The sequence below is a fragment of the Nuphar pumila genome, chromosome 5 (assembly GCF_984573655.1).
Source record: "Nuphar pumila chromosome 5, dmNupPumi1.hap1.1, whole genome shotgun sequence".
In the NCBI taxonomy this organism is placed as follows: domain Eukaryota; kingdom Viridiplantae; phylum Streptophyta; class Magnoliopsida; order Nymphaeales; family Nymphaeaceae; genus Nuphar; species Nuphar pumila.
This window is the reverse complement of record NC_143253.1, coordinates 11,075,585-11,092,030: the sequence shown is the minus strand read 5'-3', so window position 1 is coordinate 11,092,030 and position 16,446 is coordinate 11,075,585. Positions and strand designations below refer to the sequence as shown.

At 36.0% G+C, this 16,446-nt stretch overlaps 1 protein-coding gene across 2 annotated transcripts in view; it reads right to left on the bottom strand.

Moving 5' to 3' along the window:
* Window positions 1-1,916: 1,916 nt before the first annotated feature.
* LOC149836771 (homogentisate 1,2-dioxygenase-like) overlaps window positions 1,917-16,446 on the bottom strand; it is a 32,468-nt gene continuing 17,938 nt past the window's right edge. For both annotated transcript variants that reach the window (XM_090007113.1, XM_090007114.1), the window contains exons 3-9: window positions 8,077-8,156; window positions 3,531-3,698; window positions 3,249-3,424; window positions 3,000-3,069; window positions 2,689-2,843; window positions 2,487-2,570; window positions 1,917-2,391 (exon numbers count right to left, since the gene is read on the bottom strand). In XM_090007113.1, the coding sequence (XP_089863239.1) occupies window positions 2,155-2,391; window positions 2,487-2,570; window positions 2,689-2,843; window positions 3,000-3,069; window positions 3,249-3,424; window positions 3,531-3,698; window positions 8,077-8,156 (970 nt within the window). In that variant the 3' untranslated portion in view covers window positions 1,917-2,154. The remainder of the gene's footprint in view (window positions 2,392-2,486; window positions 2,571-2,688; window positions 2,844-2,999; window positions 3,070-3,248; window positions 3,425-3,530; window positions 3,699-8,076; window positions 8,157-16,446) is intronic.

The following is a 16,446-nucleotide window of genomic DNA, read 5'->3' as shown; positions in this document are numbered from 1 at the left end:
AAGTTTTTTACACATTACTGTTAAAGAACAAGACAGACCCAAAATCCAACATCTATTCATGGTTTTGTCCACAACAAACATTCAAAAGGAGAAAACAACCCACAAAGTACTGAAGTCCATAGGCACACAAACAGGAATAATTAGAACACTTAACAAAAACTGGAACTGCAATGGAGACTAAATGCCATACCAAGCAGAACCAACACTCATACTGTTCAAGTTTGGCTTGGTTATTAGAAATAATCTTGCCTGGGTTGAGATTGAGCCCTTATCTTACAAGAACAGTTTTCTTTGTTTTTGGTTGTAGAGAAGACAGATGGGACAAGCTTTGATACATAACCTTCACAACTACAAGGCATTCAACAATTAATTCAACTACCTTATGTTTTATAAGACACTGGAAAATATGTATATCTGCTGCATGGTATACCTAGAAGGTGTAACTATGCAGGGCCTAACAGAACCGGACTACAGCTTGGCTCATTAAGCTGAAAATCTGAACTCTAACAAGTTCTTCTATGAACCAAGCCTGTGCTCACAAGTAGCTTGACTCATTGCCCGCCCTTAAAAGGCTAATACCAGCAATGCCAAGAATCAGCCATATAGTTATTAGATTTTGTCAAGGAACTCTTTTTTGGTTATTACAACCTTATTTTGAGCAGTAGAGTTTCATTTCTTTTCCTCATCATTGAGTTTCCTCTTCACATGTAGGTCCTTACGCAAAGGGAAACTGATTTACACTTTTGATTTCTCAACATTCTCTGAATGCTCTACGTACATTGCTTGTCCTTTGCTTTTTCAGAAATAAAGCTTGTTCCCCATTTAATGAACCATCGGAACTACAGTTTCATAGGAGCAATGATGTGCATCTAACAATCAATAAAGGTCATCTATTTTTTCTTAGTGTTCTTGCAGAATTTGTCTTTAGTTGGGCCTCTTTTATATCAAATCCTTTTGCTCTCCCTATTCAGCTCTAATCCTCGACAAAATTGGAATCAACTTATTCACCGGATGAATTTTTCGATGGTAACCCTTTTAGGTTTTTGCTAGTGCAATTAATACCACCATCAAACGTAATTCCCGAGAAATGATAATGCATCTTTTTATAAGGTTCTAGCATTGATATTCTTTGCAATCATTGGCGTAACCCAAAACTTGATGAATCCCAGTTCTTGAGGAAAATTTATTCCTTAAGCCTTGATCAATGTATGCATAGCATTAACATCCCTAAACCTTCAACTTTTCACATGACGACTGCCATCCAAGTGGATGGAACCCTAGGGTTTTCTTGGGAAGCGTATTGACTTTTGCACAATAAAATGGAAATCTTTAATCGATAATTCTACTAGCAGGTGCTCAGTGATCACACACCATCTTTGAGGTACGGCCTGTCAACTTGTGGGGCCCAACAGCAGGGTGGGCGATCAGGTACAGCAGCACACTTAAAGTGTGCAATCACATTGCACCAGATCTCAATTCCCTTGCCATTTGCAGCAAGCATTGTGATAACCTTGCCGTTCTCAACAAAGCTCCCAAAAAGTGGTGGGTGTTGAGGATTCTGCCAGTCCCCTCCAGGACCCACCAACTATGAGCTAACAAACAGAGTGTGATCAAGGGCCAAGCTCTCTTTTATTAACGTCAGAGCATGTAGATCACATTATGTGTTTCATAATCAAATCATCAACACTCAGTCCTACTTGTCCTCAAGATGGATGGTTTCTGCAAGCAACACTGAAAGAACCATATTGACAACACAATGCACTAGCAAGCAACGCTGGAGCATATGAAAACTGCAGCTAGGACTGGACCCTTTTTCCTCAAGTACATGACATTTTCAAATCCTTTTTTAACCACAGAACCTCATGCATGCAACAGAGAAAGAAAGCTAAGACCCAACTATGAAAACATAATGATGATGAATAATAAGGGTTCAGCATTTACCAGTAAATATCTACTGCTGTTGATTATGTACACGAGATGCCAATATTTTATTATATATATGAAGGCATAACTTCAGTTTTGTCATTTACAATTTATTTATTCCATGTGCAAACTTTCTTCCCTTTACAAGTTATGTATCAAAGAATCCTGAGCACGGGCCAGGAATGTCCCCAGTTACCAAGACACCCATTGGTAGCAGTATTCTTGCAAGGATCACTCTGCATGCTGATGAGTATCATCAGGGATAGGTTTCTTGCTTGATTTCACTGTGACCTCTTCATGTGAGAAATGGGATTTCAGGCCTATCCAACACTGGTAATAATCATGATCCATATAAGGAGACTCTAATGCCCATTGACAGACTCTGGGGATCAAGCATGATTCAAACATAAAGGCCATTGTGTCTGCTATTCTGGATGGGCCCACATGCTCCCCACATGCCACCGTTGCCTTTTATCATGGGAACAAAGAGCAGTCTATGATTAAGTTCGATAATTGTAATAAAAGAAAAGGCAAAGAAAAAAAAAAGCAAGAGGAGAGAGTACTTCAAAGGTCTTAGTATCAGGTCCGTGAGGAGTCATGCAACTATGCAAGCTCGCACCACCAGGCAGAAACCCATCTGCTTTTGCCTATTGCCAACAGATCAGCAAATGTTAAATTAGACATAGCTTCTTTTTTGATAGATCATCATTCAACCAAAGTTCAAAATTGTGATGTAGAGAAAGATATGGTACAAAGAGAACAGACCTCATAGCCACCATAAATCAATCCCATAAATTCACTCATGCAATTCCGGTGGTAATATGGGGGACGAAAGGTATGCTCTGCCACCAACCATCGAGGAGGGAAGATTACAAAATCTAACAGAGCTACACCCGGCTTATCTGAGGGTGCTGTAAGTACTGTAATAGAAATATACAGGCCAAGACAAAAATAAAAAACAAAATAAAAAATAAAAAAAGGAAATATACAGGACAAGACAATTAAAAGAAGGTAAATGAGACAAGAAAAGGGAAAAACTTTACATGCAGATATTGCTTTTTGAGTATCAACTCTACCTGTGTTTATTGAAGGATCTCCGTGATCAACTAAAACAGTATTGAAGGGGCTGAACTTACTCAGATCAAACTGCATTAAACATGAATACATTTTTAAAATGTCCAAAACATTAAAAGAAGCAGCAAAAAGATTTGTAGGATTAAAATGCGGATACAGTGATGAATTGAAGATAAAAGCTTCAACATTTGGCATCTACTTTTCTTCCCAAGGTTAAATAGCTGCCTATACAAATAAAAACTTATCTTTACCTTGTATGGGACATAATTCCCATGCCAAGCAACCACGTTGAAAGGAGAAAAATCTTGTTTGGCTGTAAAAAGTTCACCTCCAAACTTTTGAACGATGGTGTATCCTGGGCGAGAGTCCTGTTCAAAGTAAGCTACCGGGACCAGAAAATCTCTTGCAGAAGCGAGGCCATTAGCACCTGAACATCAAGGAGAGACTATCATCAGTCGTAGGTAAATCAAAGTCCACTAGAGTAGACAGATCATGAGAATCCATGAGTCATAGAACAACGAATGTCCAATTACCTATAGGGCCAAGATCAGGCAGCTGAAAATGGGTACCAAAAACCTCTGCAATGTAACCACGTGATGGACCATCAGGAAGGTCAACAGAGAAACGAAAACCTTGCTGCAAAACAGCTATTTCACCAGGAGAAACTTGCAATCTTCCAAATTCTGTTGTGATCCATAGCCCTACATAAGAAAAGTATATAATAATTGCATTAGCACATAAAGGAGGAAAAAGAAGAAGATACAAAATCAAGGAACACATTCATATCAGCAAGAAAGCAGACATATACATACTTCAAAAAACTTGCTACTAAATCTACAAAAGGCCTGGGTTGTTTCGCATGAATGTTCAAATGCTTCCGTGCCGAAATAAAACAAACAAAAAAATTGAGGTTTAGAAAGGATTCTCTAAAGGACCAAAACTTATGTACCCCTTCCGAGTTATTATTAAAGAACAAATAATAATTGAAGCCCAACAAATATTCATAGTTTTCTGAAACTTCTACCAAAACTTAAAAGGCTTGGGAACCAGCAAGCTCCATTGCAGATAATGTACATGAGTCTCTAAAGGGCTTAAAAGTTTTTTACCAATGTTGTATGTATCGTACGACACAGTATGATACATATCGCTACTATAAGGAATATCAATACGATATGCACTCTATTGCGATACGAGTGCGTATCGTATCTATATCGTATGACACAGGCCCGTATCATATGATACGGGGTGTATCGTACAATACAAGGTCGATGCACTTAAAAAAAGGCTGAATCATAATTTTCTAGTTTTGGGTTTTGGGTTTTAAATACATCTTGAAGGCCGATTCCCTCATTTGTGTATAAGTCATTAGAGAGGTATTAACGCACCAAGACTCGTGAGAGCAATTTGGGAGTCGATCCATGTGCAAGGAAGATGACTTTTGAGGTTTGCTAAAGTAAAAGTGCATTTTTACAAATTTTTCACTCAAATAAGTGGGTTAAGGTAAAAAATCTTTATTATGAGTAAAATTACAAAGAAACCCTCTAAAAAATTTCTGCCTCGGAGGGCACTGCCCCCTTGCAATCCCCTGCTAACTTATCTTGAAAATTAGAGATTTATATCAAGGTAGAAATCAGGCTCACACTCCTCCAACAAAGATAACATCAGATGATCCGACATGATAATGAGGCACTCAAGTAATGAGTGAAAACTGATTGAAAAACGAGTGCAACTATTGCCATAATATTTTTGTTTACGTAATATAAATGTATGAGTCTTGTGGCATGTTATATTTAATATTTTGCATTGTTCTTGTGAGATAGTTGAAGTTTGATGATGTCTCATGCAACTCATAGAGACATAAATGCTTCATATGTGATTTTATGGTTGTAATTTGAGCAAATCATCATTGTTTTATGTGTTATAATTTTTTGAATTTTTGCTAGTTTTTTTCTGATTTTTCATGATTTTTTTTAGAAATTTTTAAAATTTTTATTAAAAAATTATGATTTTTTTACGATACGATACATATTTTATTTTGGCCAGACCAATACGGGTAGCGATACGACACTTACAACCTTTTTGTTTTACAAATAACTATTAAAGAACAAGAACCAAAGTCCAACAATTATTCATGGTTTCATCAACAAAAAACATTCAAAATTAGTGCATCTTAAAGGAGGAAAAAACCCACAAAGTACTGAAGTCCATAGACACACGCAAACTGGAATAATAAGAACACATTAAAACTGGAACTGCATCGGACAATAGGGCTATAAATAAGGAGAGCCAAAACTCCTGCTGTTCAAGCTTGGCTGGATTGAGCTCGAGCCACTATTTTAACAACACATTTTTCTTTGTTTTTTTTGTAAAGATGGAAGGGACAAGCTTTGATACCATGACCTTCACACCACAAGCCATTCTACAAATAATTCAATCACCATATGTTTTACAAGAAACTGCAAAAGAATGCATATCTGCTGTATGGTATACCTAGTAGGCGTAAAGCGGGGCCTACCAGAACCTGGACCTGAGCTTGGCTTATTGAGAAGAAAATCTGAACTCCAAAGAATCAAGCCTGTGCTCACAAGCAGCTTGATCATTGCCTACACTTAAAAGTCAACACCAGCAATGCTAACAATTAGCTATCTAATTATAAGGCTTTGTCAACTTAAACTTTTTTTTTGGTTATCAGAACCTTATTTTAAGCAGTAGAGTTTCATTTCTGTTCCTTAGTGAGTTTCCCCTTCACATGTAGGTCCTTACATATAAGTGAAAATGATTTACAACTTTGTTTCTTCAACATTCTCTGCATTCTCTAAGTATATTGCTTCTTGTCCATTTGATTTCTTTGTTTTAAGCATCTTTCCCAATTGATGAACCATGGGCACTATAGTTTCAATGGAGCGATAGTGGTCATCTATATTTTCTTAGTGTTCTTGCAGTTCATATACAAAATGCCTTTCTTGAGCCTCTTTTATATCAAAATTCTTCTTGCCAAATTTAATGTGACATGAAATGATGATGCATCTTTTAATAAGGTTCTAGCGTTGATATTCTTTGCAATTATTTGCATAATCCAGAACAAGATGTACCTCAGATTTTAAGGAAAATTTATTCCTTAAGCCTTAATCAATGTATGCAAAGCATAAACATCAAACCTTCATCTCTTCATATGAGGAGTGATATCAATAAAGTGGGTTGTTCCCTATAGTTTTCATGGCAGAATATTTATTTTATGCACAATAAAATGGAAAGCTTTAATCAATAATTCTAGCAGCACTTTACTCATGTGAATCATAGATATAGTATTTTCAACTATATGTCACTGGAGAAAGACTGAAAAGGGAAGGATAAATAAAGACAAGGAAAAGGAATAAGGAAAAAGGAGACTGGAAAAGAGTAAAAAAGAAAATAAGGTTATCAAAAAGCAGAGTATGAAAAAGAGAAAGATTGAAGATATGGGACTACCTAGAGTTCGTTTGCCCTAGTACTATATGAGGAATTAGAAATTTAGAATAGGGGAAGAAGGAAAAGAGAGGATCAAAGACCACACTATTTACAAAAAAAATCACCAAGATAAATTATCTAGGGGTTGGCATATTAGATTAGCTGCCTACCACTTTTCTAGCCTACCTCCAGCTTATAGGGGTTTGAAGGTTTTTTTCCATGTTTTCCTTAAATATGACTGTACAGGTGTTCTACATGCTTGATTTTATAAGAATCAACTCTTGGATCGTTTGATTCCAACTCGCAGGTAGGTTTTTATAAGGTTTAAAAATCAATGGTCTAAGATTTCCATAAATATTCAAGGCTTAAAAAATCATGTTTTTTTTTATTGAAAAAACATGATCCAAGTGAAACTCTCCAGCAAATCGACCATGCCGAACACATCTGCAGGGTCAGATTTGTGGAAAGCAACCCAAAAACACTTGTTTGCTAGTGGTAGGCTGGTCGTAAGCCAAAAAAGTGGTAGGCAGCTACCATGTTTCCTGAGTAGATGGTAGCTACCTACCCCGTTTTTGAAGGGTTTTTTCTATTATTTTTAAAATCTGACCATACAGATGTGATCTACTGTTAATATGTACATGCATATATATAAAATTATGTATAGGTATTTATACATTTAAATATGTACAAGTACATGTATATATTTATGTATATAAAATGTATATATATTACATATTTTTGGGTAGCATTTTGAATTTAGGATTATCATTCTTTTGTATATTTTTTATTTTTTATTTTTATTTTTCTGTTTTTTTTATATTTTTTGTTGGTTTGACCAGCTCTTTGACTAGCCATTAGAGCTAGTCTAACGGCTAGTCAATAGAGCTGTTAGACTAGCCTAACGGCTAGCCATTGGCCTATTTGTATATATTGAATGGGATCTTCCCATTTTTTCTCAATGCATTCTTAGTGAATTTGAACATTACCACATTATTTATTTTTTAAAGTGCTCATGTCCTTGTGACCATAGTGGCTTGTGCATGTGCCCTTTGTGCGTTGTGTGGGTTCTTTCCCTACTTCATTACATCTACATGCTTGATTTTATAGAAATCACTCTTGGATCGACCGATTCCGACATGCGGCTAGGTTTTTATAAGATTTAAAAATCGATGGTCTACAATTTTCATAAATATTCAATGCTTAAGAAATCATGTTTCTTATCGAAAAAACATGATCCAAATGTCATTTCCTAACAAATCGACCATGCCGAACACATCTGCAGGGACAGATTTGTGAAAAACAATCGGGAAATACCTATTCACTGGTGGTAGGATGGCGGTAGGCTAAAAAATGGTAGGCAGCTACCATTTTTCATATATATATATATATATATCCTAATCATGACTAAGATCAATTTAGTGGATCCCTTTTATAATAGTATAACTAGTGTTACAAGTATGCCAATATTACAACAATGTTATTTCTTGTCATTGAAAACATTTATCCCCAGCATATCCAAATAAGGCCTAAATCAGCATAGAACAATACCAACACAGATGCAGTGAGTAAGAGCAACTTAAAGTCAATCGAACAAAAGAAATATCGATTAGAAGCCACAAAAGACCATCTTACTTCCCAGCTGTGGAACAATCAGAAAGTCACCATCAGCATTACAAAAAGCACAATTATCCATAGACTTGTTTGCTGCAAACCTGTAAGCAGAATTGGATCAGATTCAATGGAAATTAGCACATTATGAAAAGGAATAAAGAAAAAAGAGCTCAGAACACCATTAGAGATAACAAAAAACTTAAATCTGCACCTACAGTTGCTGAAACAGTTTGTTGTGCTGCATATAGTATTAAACAGATACATCATCATGGATGAAGCAATGGTTTTATTAATGCAAGAGTGAAAACAAAATGGACTCAATAGCTTACTGTAAGAGAGTAAGATTGTCAGGTTCAAGCATTGTACCAGGGCCAAAAAGACATTAAAGTTCTATTAGCTGAAAAGTAGCAAGAAATTTAGTACATCATGGAAAGGAATGAAAAAAAGGAAGATCTCCATTTAGAGATGACAGAAAACTTAAGTTTGGCATTTGTGCTGCATATAGAATTTAACAGAAACATCATCATGGATGAAGCAGTGGTTTATTAACTAGAAGAGTGAAAACTGAGACGACTCAAAAAGTTACTGTAAGACAGTAAGAATTTTGTGTTCAAGCACTTACAGAATAGAAAATGATAGGGGCCAAAAAGATATTAAATTCTATTAGCTGAGGGTTGGCTGGAGCCTGGAATTTTCAAGTGCACATGCAAAAAACATTGTGCTAGTACTGTAATGAAATGGTGGTCTTCCACAAAAGCACGATAAACCTTCAAGGAGTGTCTATTGGAGACATCTCAAACACAACCCATAAAAGGGTAAAAATGAAGAACACACTAAAATAATAAATCTTTATTTCTTCACAAGAAATGCTTAAAAAGCATTAATACATTATTGAGGGGGATCACCCCTAATTATACATGTGGGAGAGAGATGGAGCTCTCCTTGAGAGTCATTGGACCAAGTCCAACGGCTCTAGTCCAACGACTATATCCTAGTCAAGTCCTAGTTGGGACTTGACTAGATTATAATATCTAGTTCAAAATGAACTAGATAATAAATCAAAAATAAAAGGAAAGAAAAAAAAATATAATAATATTATTGTATTATATTATTATTATATATATTATATATGTTACATTTTACATTTTAACACTCTCCCTCAAACTTACGGTACAATGAGCGAAAGTTTGTTTAAGAAAAAGTGAAATCTGGGAGCAACAAGAGGTTTGATGAAGAAGTCTATTAATTGATATTCTGATGTAACATATGGCAGATTAATGATTTCATGTAGATATTCCTCTTTGACATAGTGACCGTCCATCTCAATATGTTTGATGCATTTATGAAATATTCGGTTGCTGGCAATATAGATCGCACTTTTGTCGTCACAGCACATTCTTGAAGCTTGTGTTGCTTCAGCTCCCATGCCAACTAGAGACGTCTGAGCCAAACCACTTTCATTGTCGTGTTGGCCATGGCTCTATATGCAGTTTCGGTGGAGGAGAGAGAAACCTTCTACTGCTTTTTGCGTCTCAACAAAATTAAGGATTCACATAAGAAAACACAAAAACCAATGGTTGAGTGTCTATTATTGGGATCACCTCCCCAGTCAGCTTCAGTATAGGCAATTAAATCTAATGACGATAAAACAAACAAGAAGAGACCTCATGAAAGAGAGGACTTTATGTATCTAATAATACACAAAACTGTTCCTATGTGAACAAAGGTGGGAGCATATTGAAATTGGCTAGCTGTGTATACAGCGTGTGCTATATCTGGCCTAGTAATGAAGAGATAAGAAAGTGCTCCGATAAGCTGTCTGTAAGGAGTATGATCATCAAGAGGTTCTCCATCATCAATTCTCATTTTAATGTTGACAACTTCTTAAGTATCCACTTTCTTATCATCTGTAATTCCAAACATGAAAACCATATCAAAGGCAAATTTAGATTGAGATATTAAATACCTATGAGGGGAATAAGCAACTTCAATTTCTAAAAAATATCTTAATAAACCTAAGTCAATCATTTCAAAATGAGTTTTAATAAGTTTTTTAATGTTTTCAATTCCCTATTTGTCGCCTCCGGTGATGATCATATCATCCATGTAAAGAAGAAGAACAATAATTCATTTATCATAATTCTTAATAAACAAAGCAGTGCCAGTCAAACAAGATTGAAAACCAATATCAAGCATAAAATGACTAAATCTATCATACCAGGTTTTTGGTGTCTGTTTAAAACCATAAAGAGCTTTTTCTAAACGAAGAGCTTTACCCTTAGGGATACTAATACCAAGTGGGGCTTCCATGTACACTTCTTCAACGAGATTTTCATTGAGAAAAACATTTTTGACATCCATCTGAAATATGAGTCATTTTCTAATGGAGGTTAAGGCTAATAATGTTCTGACAGTGGTCATACGAACAACTAGAGCAAAAGTTTTTTCATAATCGATGCCATACTATTGGGCATACCCTTTGGCCACTAATCGAGCTTTATACCTTTCAAGAGTTCCATCACTCTTGGTTTTGACTTTGTAAATCCATCGACAACCTATAGGATTCTTACCTAGAGAAATATTTTGAATAGTCTAAGTGTTAGCCTTTTCTAATGCATCTAATTCTGCCTTCATGGCTTCTATCCATTGCATATGATTTTTGGCTTGAGAATAGGATGACGGTTCTACGTATGATTATATTAATGCAATAACTGCCTATGTGGGTGAAAAAAACTTGTATGACACAAATTTTTCAGGAGGTTTAGAAATTCTGGATGACCTTCTAGTTGGTACTTCAGAATATTTTTCTAATGCACCTGGAAGATTTAACTCTCTACGTCTTGAATATTGTAGACTAACGTCTCTATGAGTTTGTTCTTTATTATCAAAAAACATTTTGATATGTTTGATCTTGGTTATTTGAGATATTTTTTGTGCATAAAGGTGGCGTACTCACCCACAGGGTACATCCTATCTCAAATGAAGCTGGCTGCAGATATTGTAGCTAAATCAGAGATTTTAGATGACAAAATAGTGGATACTGTGAAAATATCTCAAAAGAGATATAGTGCTAAATACGCACAACCACCACAAAGAGAGAGGTGCACAAAGGCACAAGAACACTTAGAACAATGTACACAAAGGTACAAAAAGAGAACCCAAATGCAAAAATATAAAGAATTTTATTGAACAAGTTGGAGAACAATGCTCCAAGCATTGAATGATTTTACAATAGGGGTTCAACCCCTTTTATAGAGGAGAGGAAGCCTTGGAGGGGCTCCCACTAGTCGTTGGACCCCTCCAACGGTTATATTTCTAAGGTTGACTAAGTCAACAAATGAAAATAAAGAAAAGAGAAAAAGAAAAAAAAGGAAAAGAAGAAAAGCAATAAATTACAAACATATTTACAAATGCAAATATGCGTAAAATAGAACAAAAGACAAAACTACCCCTGGGGGTTACATGAAGGGAAAAATATATATTTATATATATATATATATATAACAATAGATACATATACATATATGTATGATACATATATGTATATGTATCTCTCGTTATATACATATAAAAATATATGTACATAGGAGATACAATTTAACACCCTCCCTCAAACTTAGGGCGAAATGACCGAGAGTTTGCCAAGAAGGAAATTGAATCTGGGAGAGCATAGAGCCTTGGTGAAGAAATCTGCCAACTGATATTCTGAAGTCACGTATGAAAGATCTATAATTCTTTGCAAGTATGCTTCTCTAACGCAGTGGCAGTCCATCTCAATATGCTTTGTGCGTTCATGAAATGTGTGATTTTTGACAATGTAGATTGCACTCTTATTATCACAACATAACTTAGTGGGTCCTTGAACCTGAATCCCCATATCCTATAACAGTTGATGAATCCACACAATTTTCATAGTTGTAGAAGTCATGGCTCGATATTCTATTTCTGTGGATGACAAAGACACCTTTTGTTGTTTCTTGCATCTCTATGAGATTAGGGATTCACCTAAAAAAATACAAACGCCTGTAGTGGAGTGACGGTTATTTGGGTTACCTCCCCAATCAGAGTCAGTATATGCAATCAAATTTAATTCAGAGGATGAAGAAAGAAAAACTCCCTTGTTGATAGTTCCCCTTATGTATCTGACAACTCGGAGAACAACGCCCATATGAACGGATGTAGGAGCATGTTGGAACTGACTTACAGTGTGCACGACATGTGAGATGTCTGGCCTTGTGATGCTAAGATACATTAGAGACCCCACAAGTTGCCGGTAGGGGGTAGGATCCTTCAACAGAATCACATCATCGATTTTCATCTTTGATCCCACAATTTCAGGAGTTTCACAAATTTTATCTATCAGTAATACCAGATCTGTCAAGAATCTCACATGCAAGTTTAGTTTGAGACAAAAAATAGCCTCTATGAGAATAGGCTACCTCAATACCAAGAAAATAAGTTAGATACCTCAAATCTGACATTTTAAATCTTTCTTTCAAAGTGTTTTTAATACCTTTGATGCCCTTTATGTCACTACATGTTATCAACGTATCATCAACATAGAGTAGTAAAATCACAATACCTGCATCAGACCTTTTAACAAACAGAGCAGTGTCAGTGTAGCATGAAACAAAACCATTTTGAACTATTACTTCATTAAATCGATCATACCAAGCCTTAAGAGCATGTTTTAAACCATAAAGAGCTTTTTGCAAACGAAGGACTTTTCTCTTTGGAACATCCAAGCCGGGAGGAGCATCCATATATACTTCTTCATTAAGGTCCCCGTTTAAAAAAACATTTTTGACATCCATTTGATAAATGTTCCAGTTTTTAATAGAGGCAATGGTGATCATGTTAAAATATGTGTATTATCGTCATTTGTAATCTCGTATATATTTATATTCATATATATATAGATACATATACATATATATATATATATATATATATATATGTATATATATATCTATATATATATGAATATAAATATATATTCTTTATTCACCCAAAAGGGTATTTCTGTAAATTCCTGTTTTGCGCATATTCCACTTTGGAATATTGCTTGTAATTTACCATTTTTATTTTTCTTATTTTTTCCATTTTTTATTTTCGGCTTTTGTGCCACATGGGGAGGCTCCCCAAAGAGTCGTTGGGGAGCCTCCAACGGTCACATATGTGACCGTTGGGGGCTCCCAACGACTCTCTTGGGAGCCCCCTTTGTGGCTCCTTTTCTTGCTTATAAATAGGGGCTCTCCCCTTTGTATTTTCTTACTTCTTGAGGGAGCTTATGCTCCATTGTAATGGGGTTTTTACCCCTTCTCCATTATTCTTCAATGATATGCAACTTATGACTTTATGTCATATTTTTCCCTTTTTATGGGTTTTATGTGTTAGCACATTATGTGCTTATGTTGTTTCCCTTTAATGGGTATATTTGCACTCCACGTGCATAAGTATGGGTTCATTATTGAACCCAATGTATTCCAAGTCACTTTCTAACATGGTATCAAAGCAAGGTTGAGATCGAGTTGCTCTTTGGTGCATCAGGAAGCGTGGTATTCAAGAATTTGTTAAAGAAAAATGGTGAAGTATTCATTTCTCTCTATTGTCTTTCTTATAGTTATTCGGTATGCATTCTATTTCTTTGAGTATTGTATGAAGAATGGAATATGTTCTTTTCTTTGTGTGTGATTTTTGTCATTATGTCTTTTTTGAGTTTCTTGCTACTCCATTGAATCGTTTTCGTATGTTTTTCTTTGAAAAACTTTAAATGATAACTTGTTTGGCGAAAAATTAGATATATGATTGCTCAAAACTTGCTTTAATGGGTCGATAAAAATTTATGACCGTTGGAACTTTGAATTTACACTGCCGGTCCCAAGCCCGGATAAAGGAGGAGGGTTGCGGTAGGCCTGTGACAGCCAGCATAAAAACTTTGTCATATCCTATGAAAATGAACCAATATGAGAATTTCGTTGGGGCGTTCCCTACTGAGCGACGCGCTGTACTCTCTAGGCCCGGAGGCAGTGATAAATGTGCAAGGGTTGCTAGGTCGTCGCCCAGAAGCGACGCGTCACACCGGCGCCCGGGTGTGGTGTCAAATAGGCAAGGGTTCCCTCACTTTGTTGGACGGGTGGGGGTAAAGAAGTTAGTCCAAGACCATAAAATTAGGTTAGCCACTTGGAACATAGGGTCTTTAACTGGTAAGTTGGTAGAGTTAGTAGATGTTATGTGTAGGAGAAAGATTGATATTTTATGTCTTCAAGAGACCAAATGGGTAGGTGAGAAAGCTAAAGTGATAGAACCTTGGGGATATAAGATTTGGTATACAGGAATAAATAGGAATAGGAATGGAGTAGGGATTGTTATGAGTCGTCAGTTTATAGATAATGTAGTTGAGGTCCGTAGGAAGGGTGATAGAATTTTACTTATTAAATTAGTATTAGGTACGGATATTATTAATATTATTAGTGTTTATGCACCTCAAGTAGGTTTAGATGATTCCATTAAGCATCAATTTTGGGAAGATTTAGATGGAGTAGTACAAGAGACATCTTATGGAGAAAAGCTTTTCATCGGCGGTGACCTTAATGGACATGTAGGCATTAGTAGGGATGGATTTGAGAATATCCATGGAGGCTATGGTATAGGAGAAAGAAATGAAAGTGGAGAAAGGATTTTAGATTTTTGTTTGTCCTATGATATGATCTTAGCAAACACTTGGTTTAGGAAGAGGGAGTCTCACCTAGTAACATTTAAAAGTGGGGTTAATACGAGTCAGATAGATTTTTTCCTACTTAGAAAGAGAGATAGGGGTTGTTGCATCGATTGTAAGGTTATACCAGGAGAAAGTGTAGCTACACAACATAGAGTCTTAATTTTAGATCTTAGAATTAGACAATGCCGCAAAAGGGATAGACATAGGATAGATCCTAGAATTAAGTGGTGGGCACTGAAAGGAGCTAAACAAGGAATGTTTGTAGAGCAGGTAGTTAAGGAAGTTGATTGGTGTCTCGAGGAGGATTTAGAATCAATGTGGAATAAGATAGCGGGTGGTATGAGAAAAATAGCTAAGGAGGTATTGGGTGAGTCTAAAGGCGGTGCACCACTAGGTAAGGATATATCATGGTGGAACGAGGATGTCAAATTAGCTATTAAGGTTAAAAGAGAGTGTTATAGAAATCTGAGTAAGAGTCGTGATAGTGAGAATTTGGAGAAGTATATGATAGCAAAGAAGGAAGCTAAAAAAGTTGTTCGAAACGCGAGGGCTAAGGTATATAAGGAGGTTTATGACAAGTTGGATACCAAAGAAGGCGAGAAGGATATTTTTAGGCTTGCAAAGATGAGAGATAGGAAATCGAAGGATTTGGGTATGGTTAGATGTATCAAAGATGAAACGCAAAGGGTTTTAGTCAAAGATGAGGAGATTAAGGAGAGATGGAAAGATTATTTTGATAAGCTATTTAATGATAGTCATGCTCAAGATCTTGGAGACTTCTCCATTCCTTTTCATGAGATAAATCGTGACTTCATGCGCAAGATTCAAAAGAAAGAAATTGCAGAGGCTTTGAAGAAAATGAAATCAAGAAGGGCAGTTGGCCCAGATGGTATACCTATCGAGGCTTGGAAATGCTTGGGAGAGAAAGGTTTAGAATGGTTGACAAATCTTTTTAACTTGATTTGGCGAACAAATAAGATGCCTAATGAGTGGAGGAAGAGTACTTTGGTGCCTTTATATAAGAATAAGGGTGATATACAAGATTGCACAAACTATCGTGGTATAAAACTCATGAGTCATACTATGAAACTTTGGGAGAGGGTGATTGAGTCTAGGTTGAGGAAGGTTGTCATGATATCGGAGAATCAATTTGGTTTTATGCCTGGAAGATCAACTATGGAAGCTATACATCTTCTTAGACAACTTATTGAAAGATATAGAGAGAGGAACAAAGATTTGCATATGGTTTTTATTGATTTAGAGAAGGCATACGATAGAGTACCTAGGGACGTTCTCTGGTGGACAATGATGAAGAAAGGTGTTTCTCTCAAGTACATTAGTATAATTAAAGATATGTATGAAGGAGTAGTAACCAATGTCCGCACTTGTGGAGGGGTGACAACCAATTTTCCGATAACGGTTGGGTTACATCAAGGATCTGCTTTAAGCCCTTTCCTATTTGCGATAGTGATGGATGAGCTTACGAGATCAATTCAAGAAAATGTACCGTGGTGTATGTTGTTTGCTGATGATATTGTTTTGATTGATGAGTCTAGAGCTGGGGTTAATGCTAAGTTAGAATTATGGAGACAGACATTGGAAGCTAGAGGTTTTAAGTTGAGTAAGAGTAAGACTGAATATATGGAATGTCGGTTTAGTAAGCAACGAAG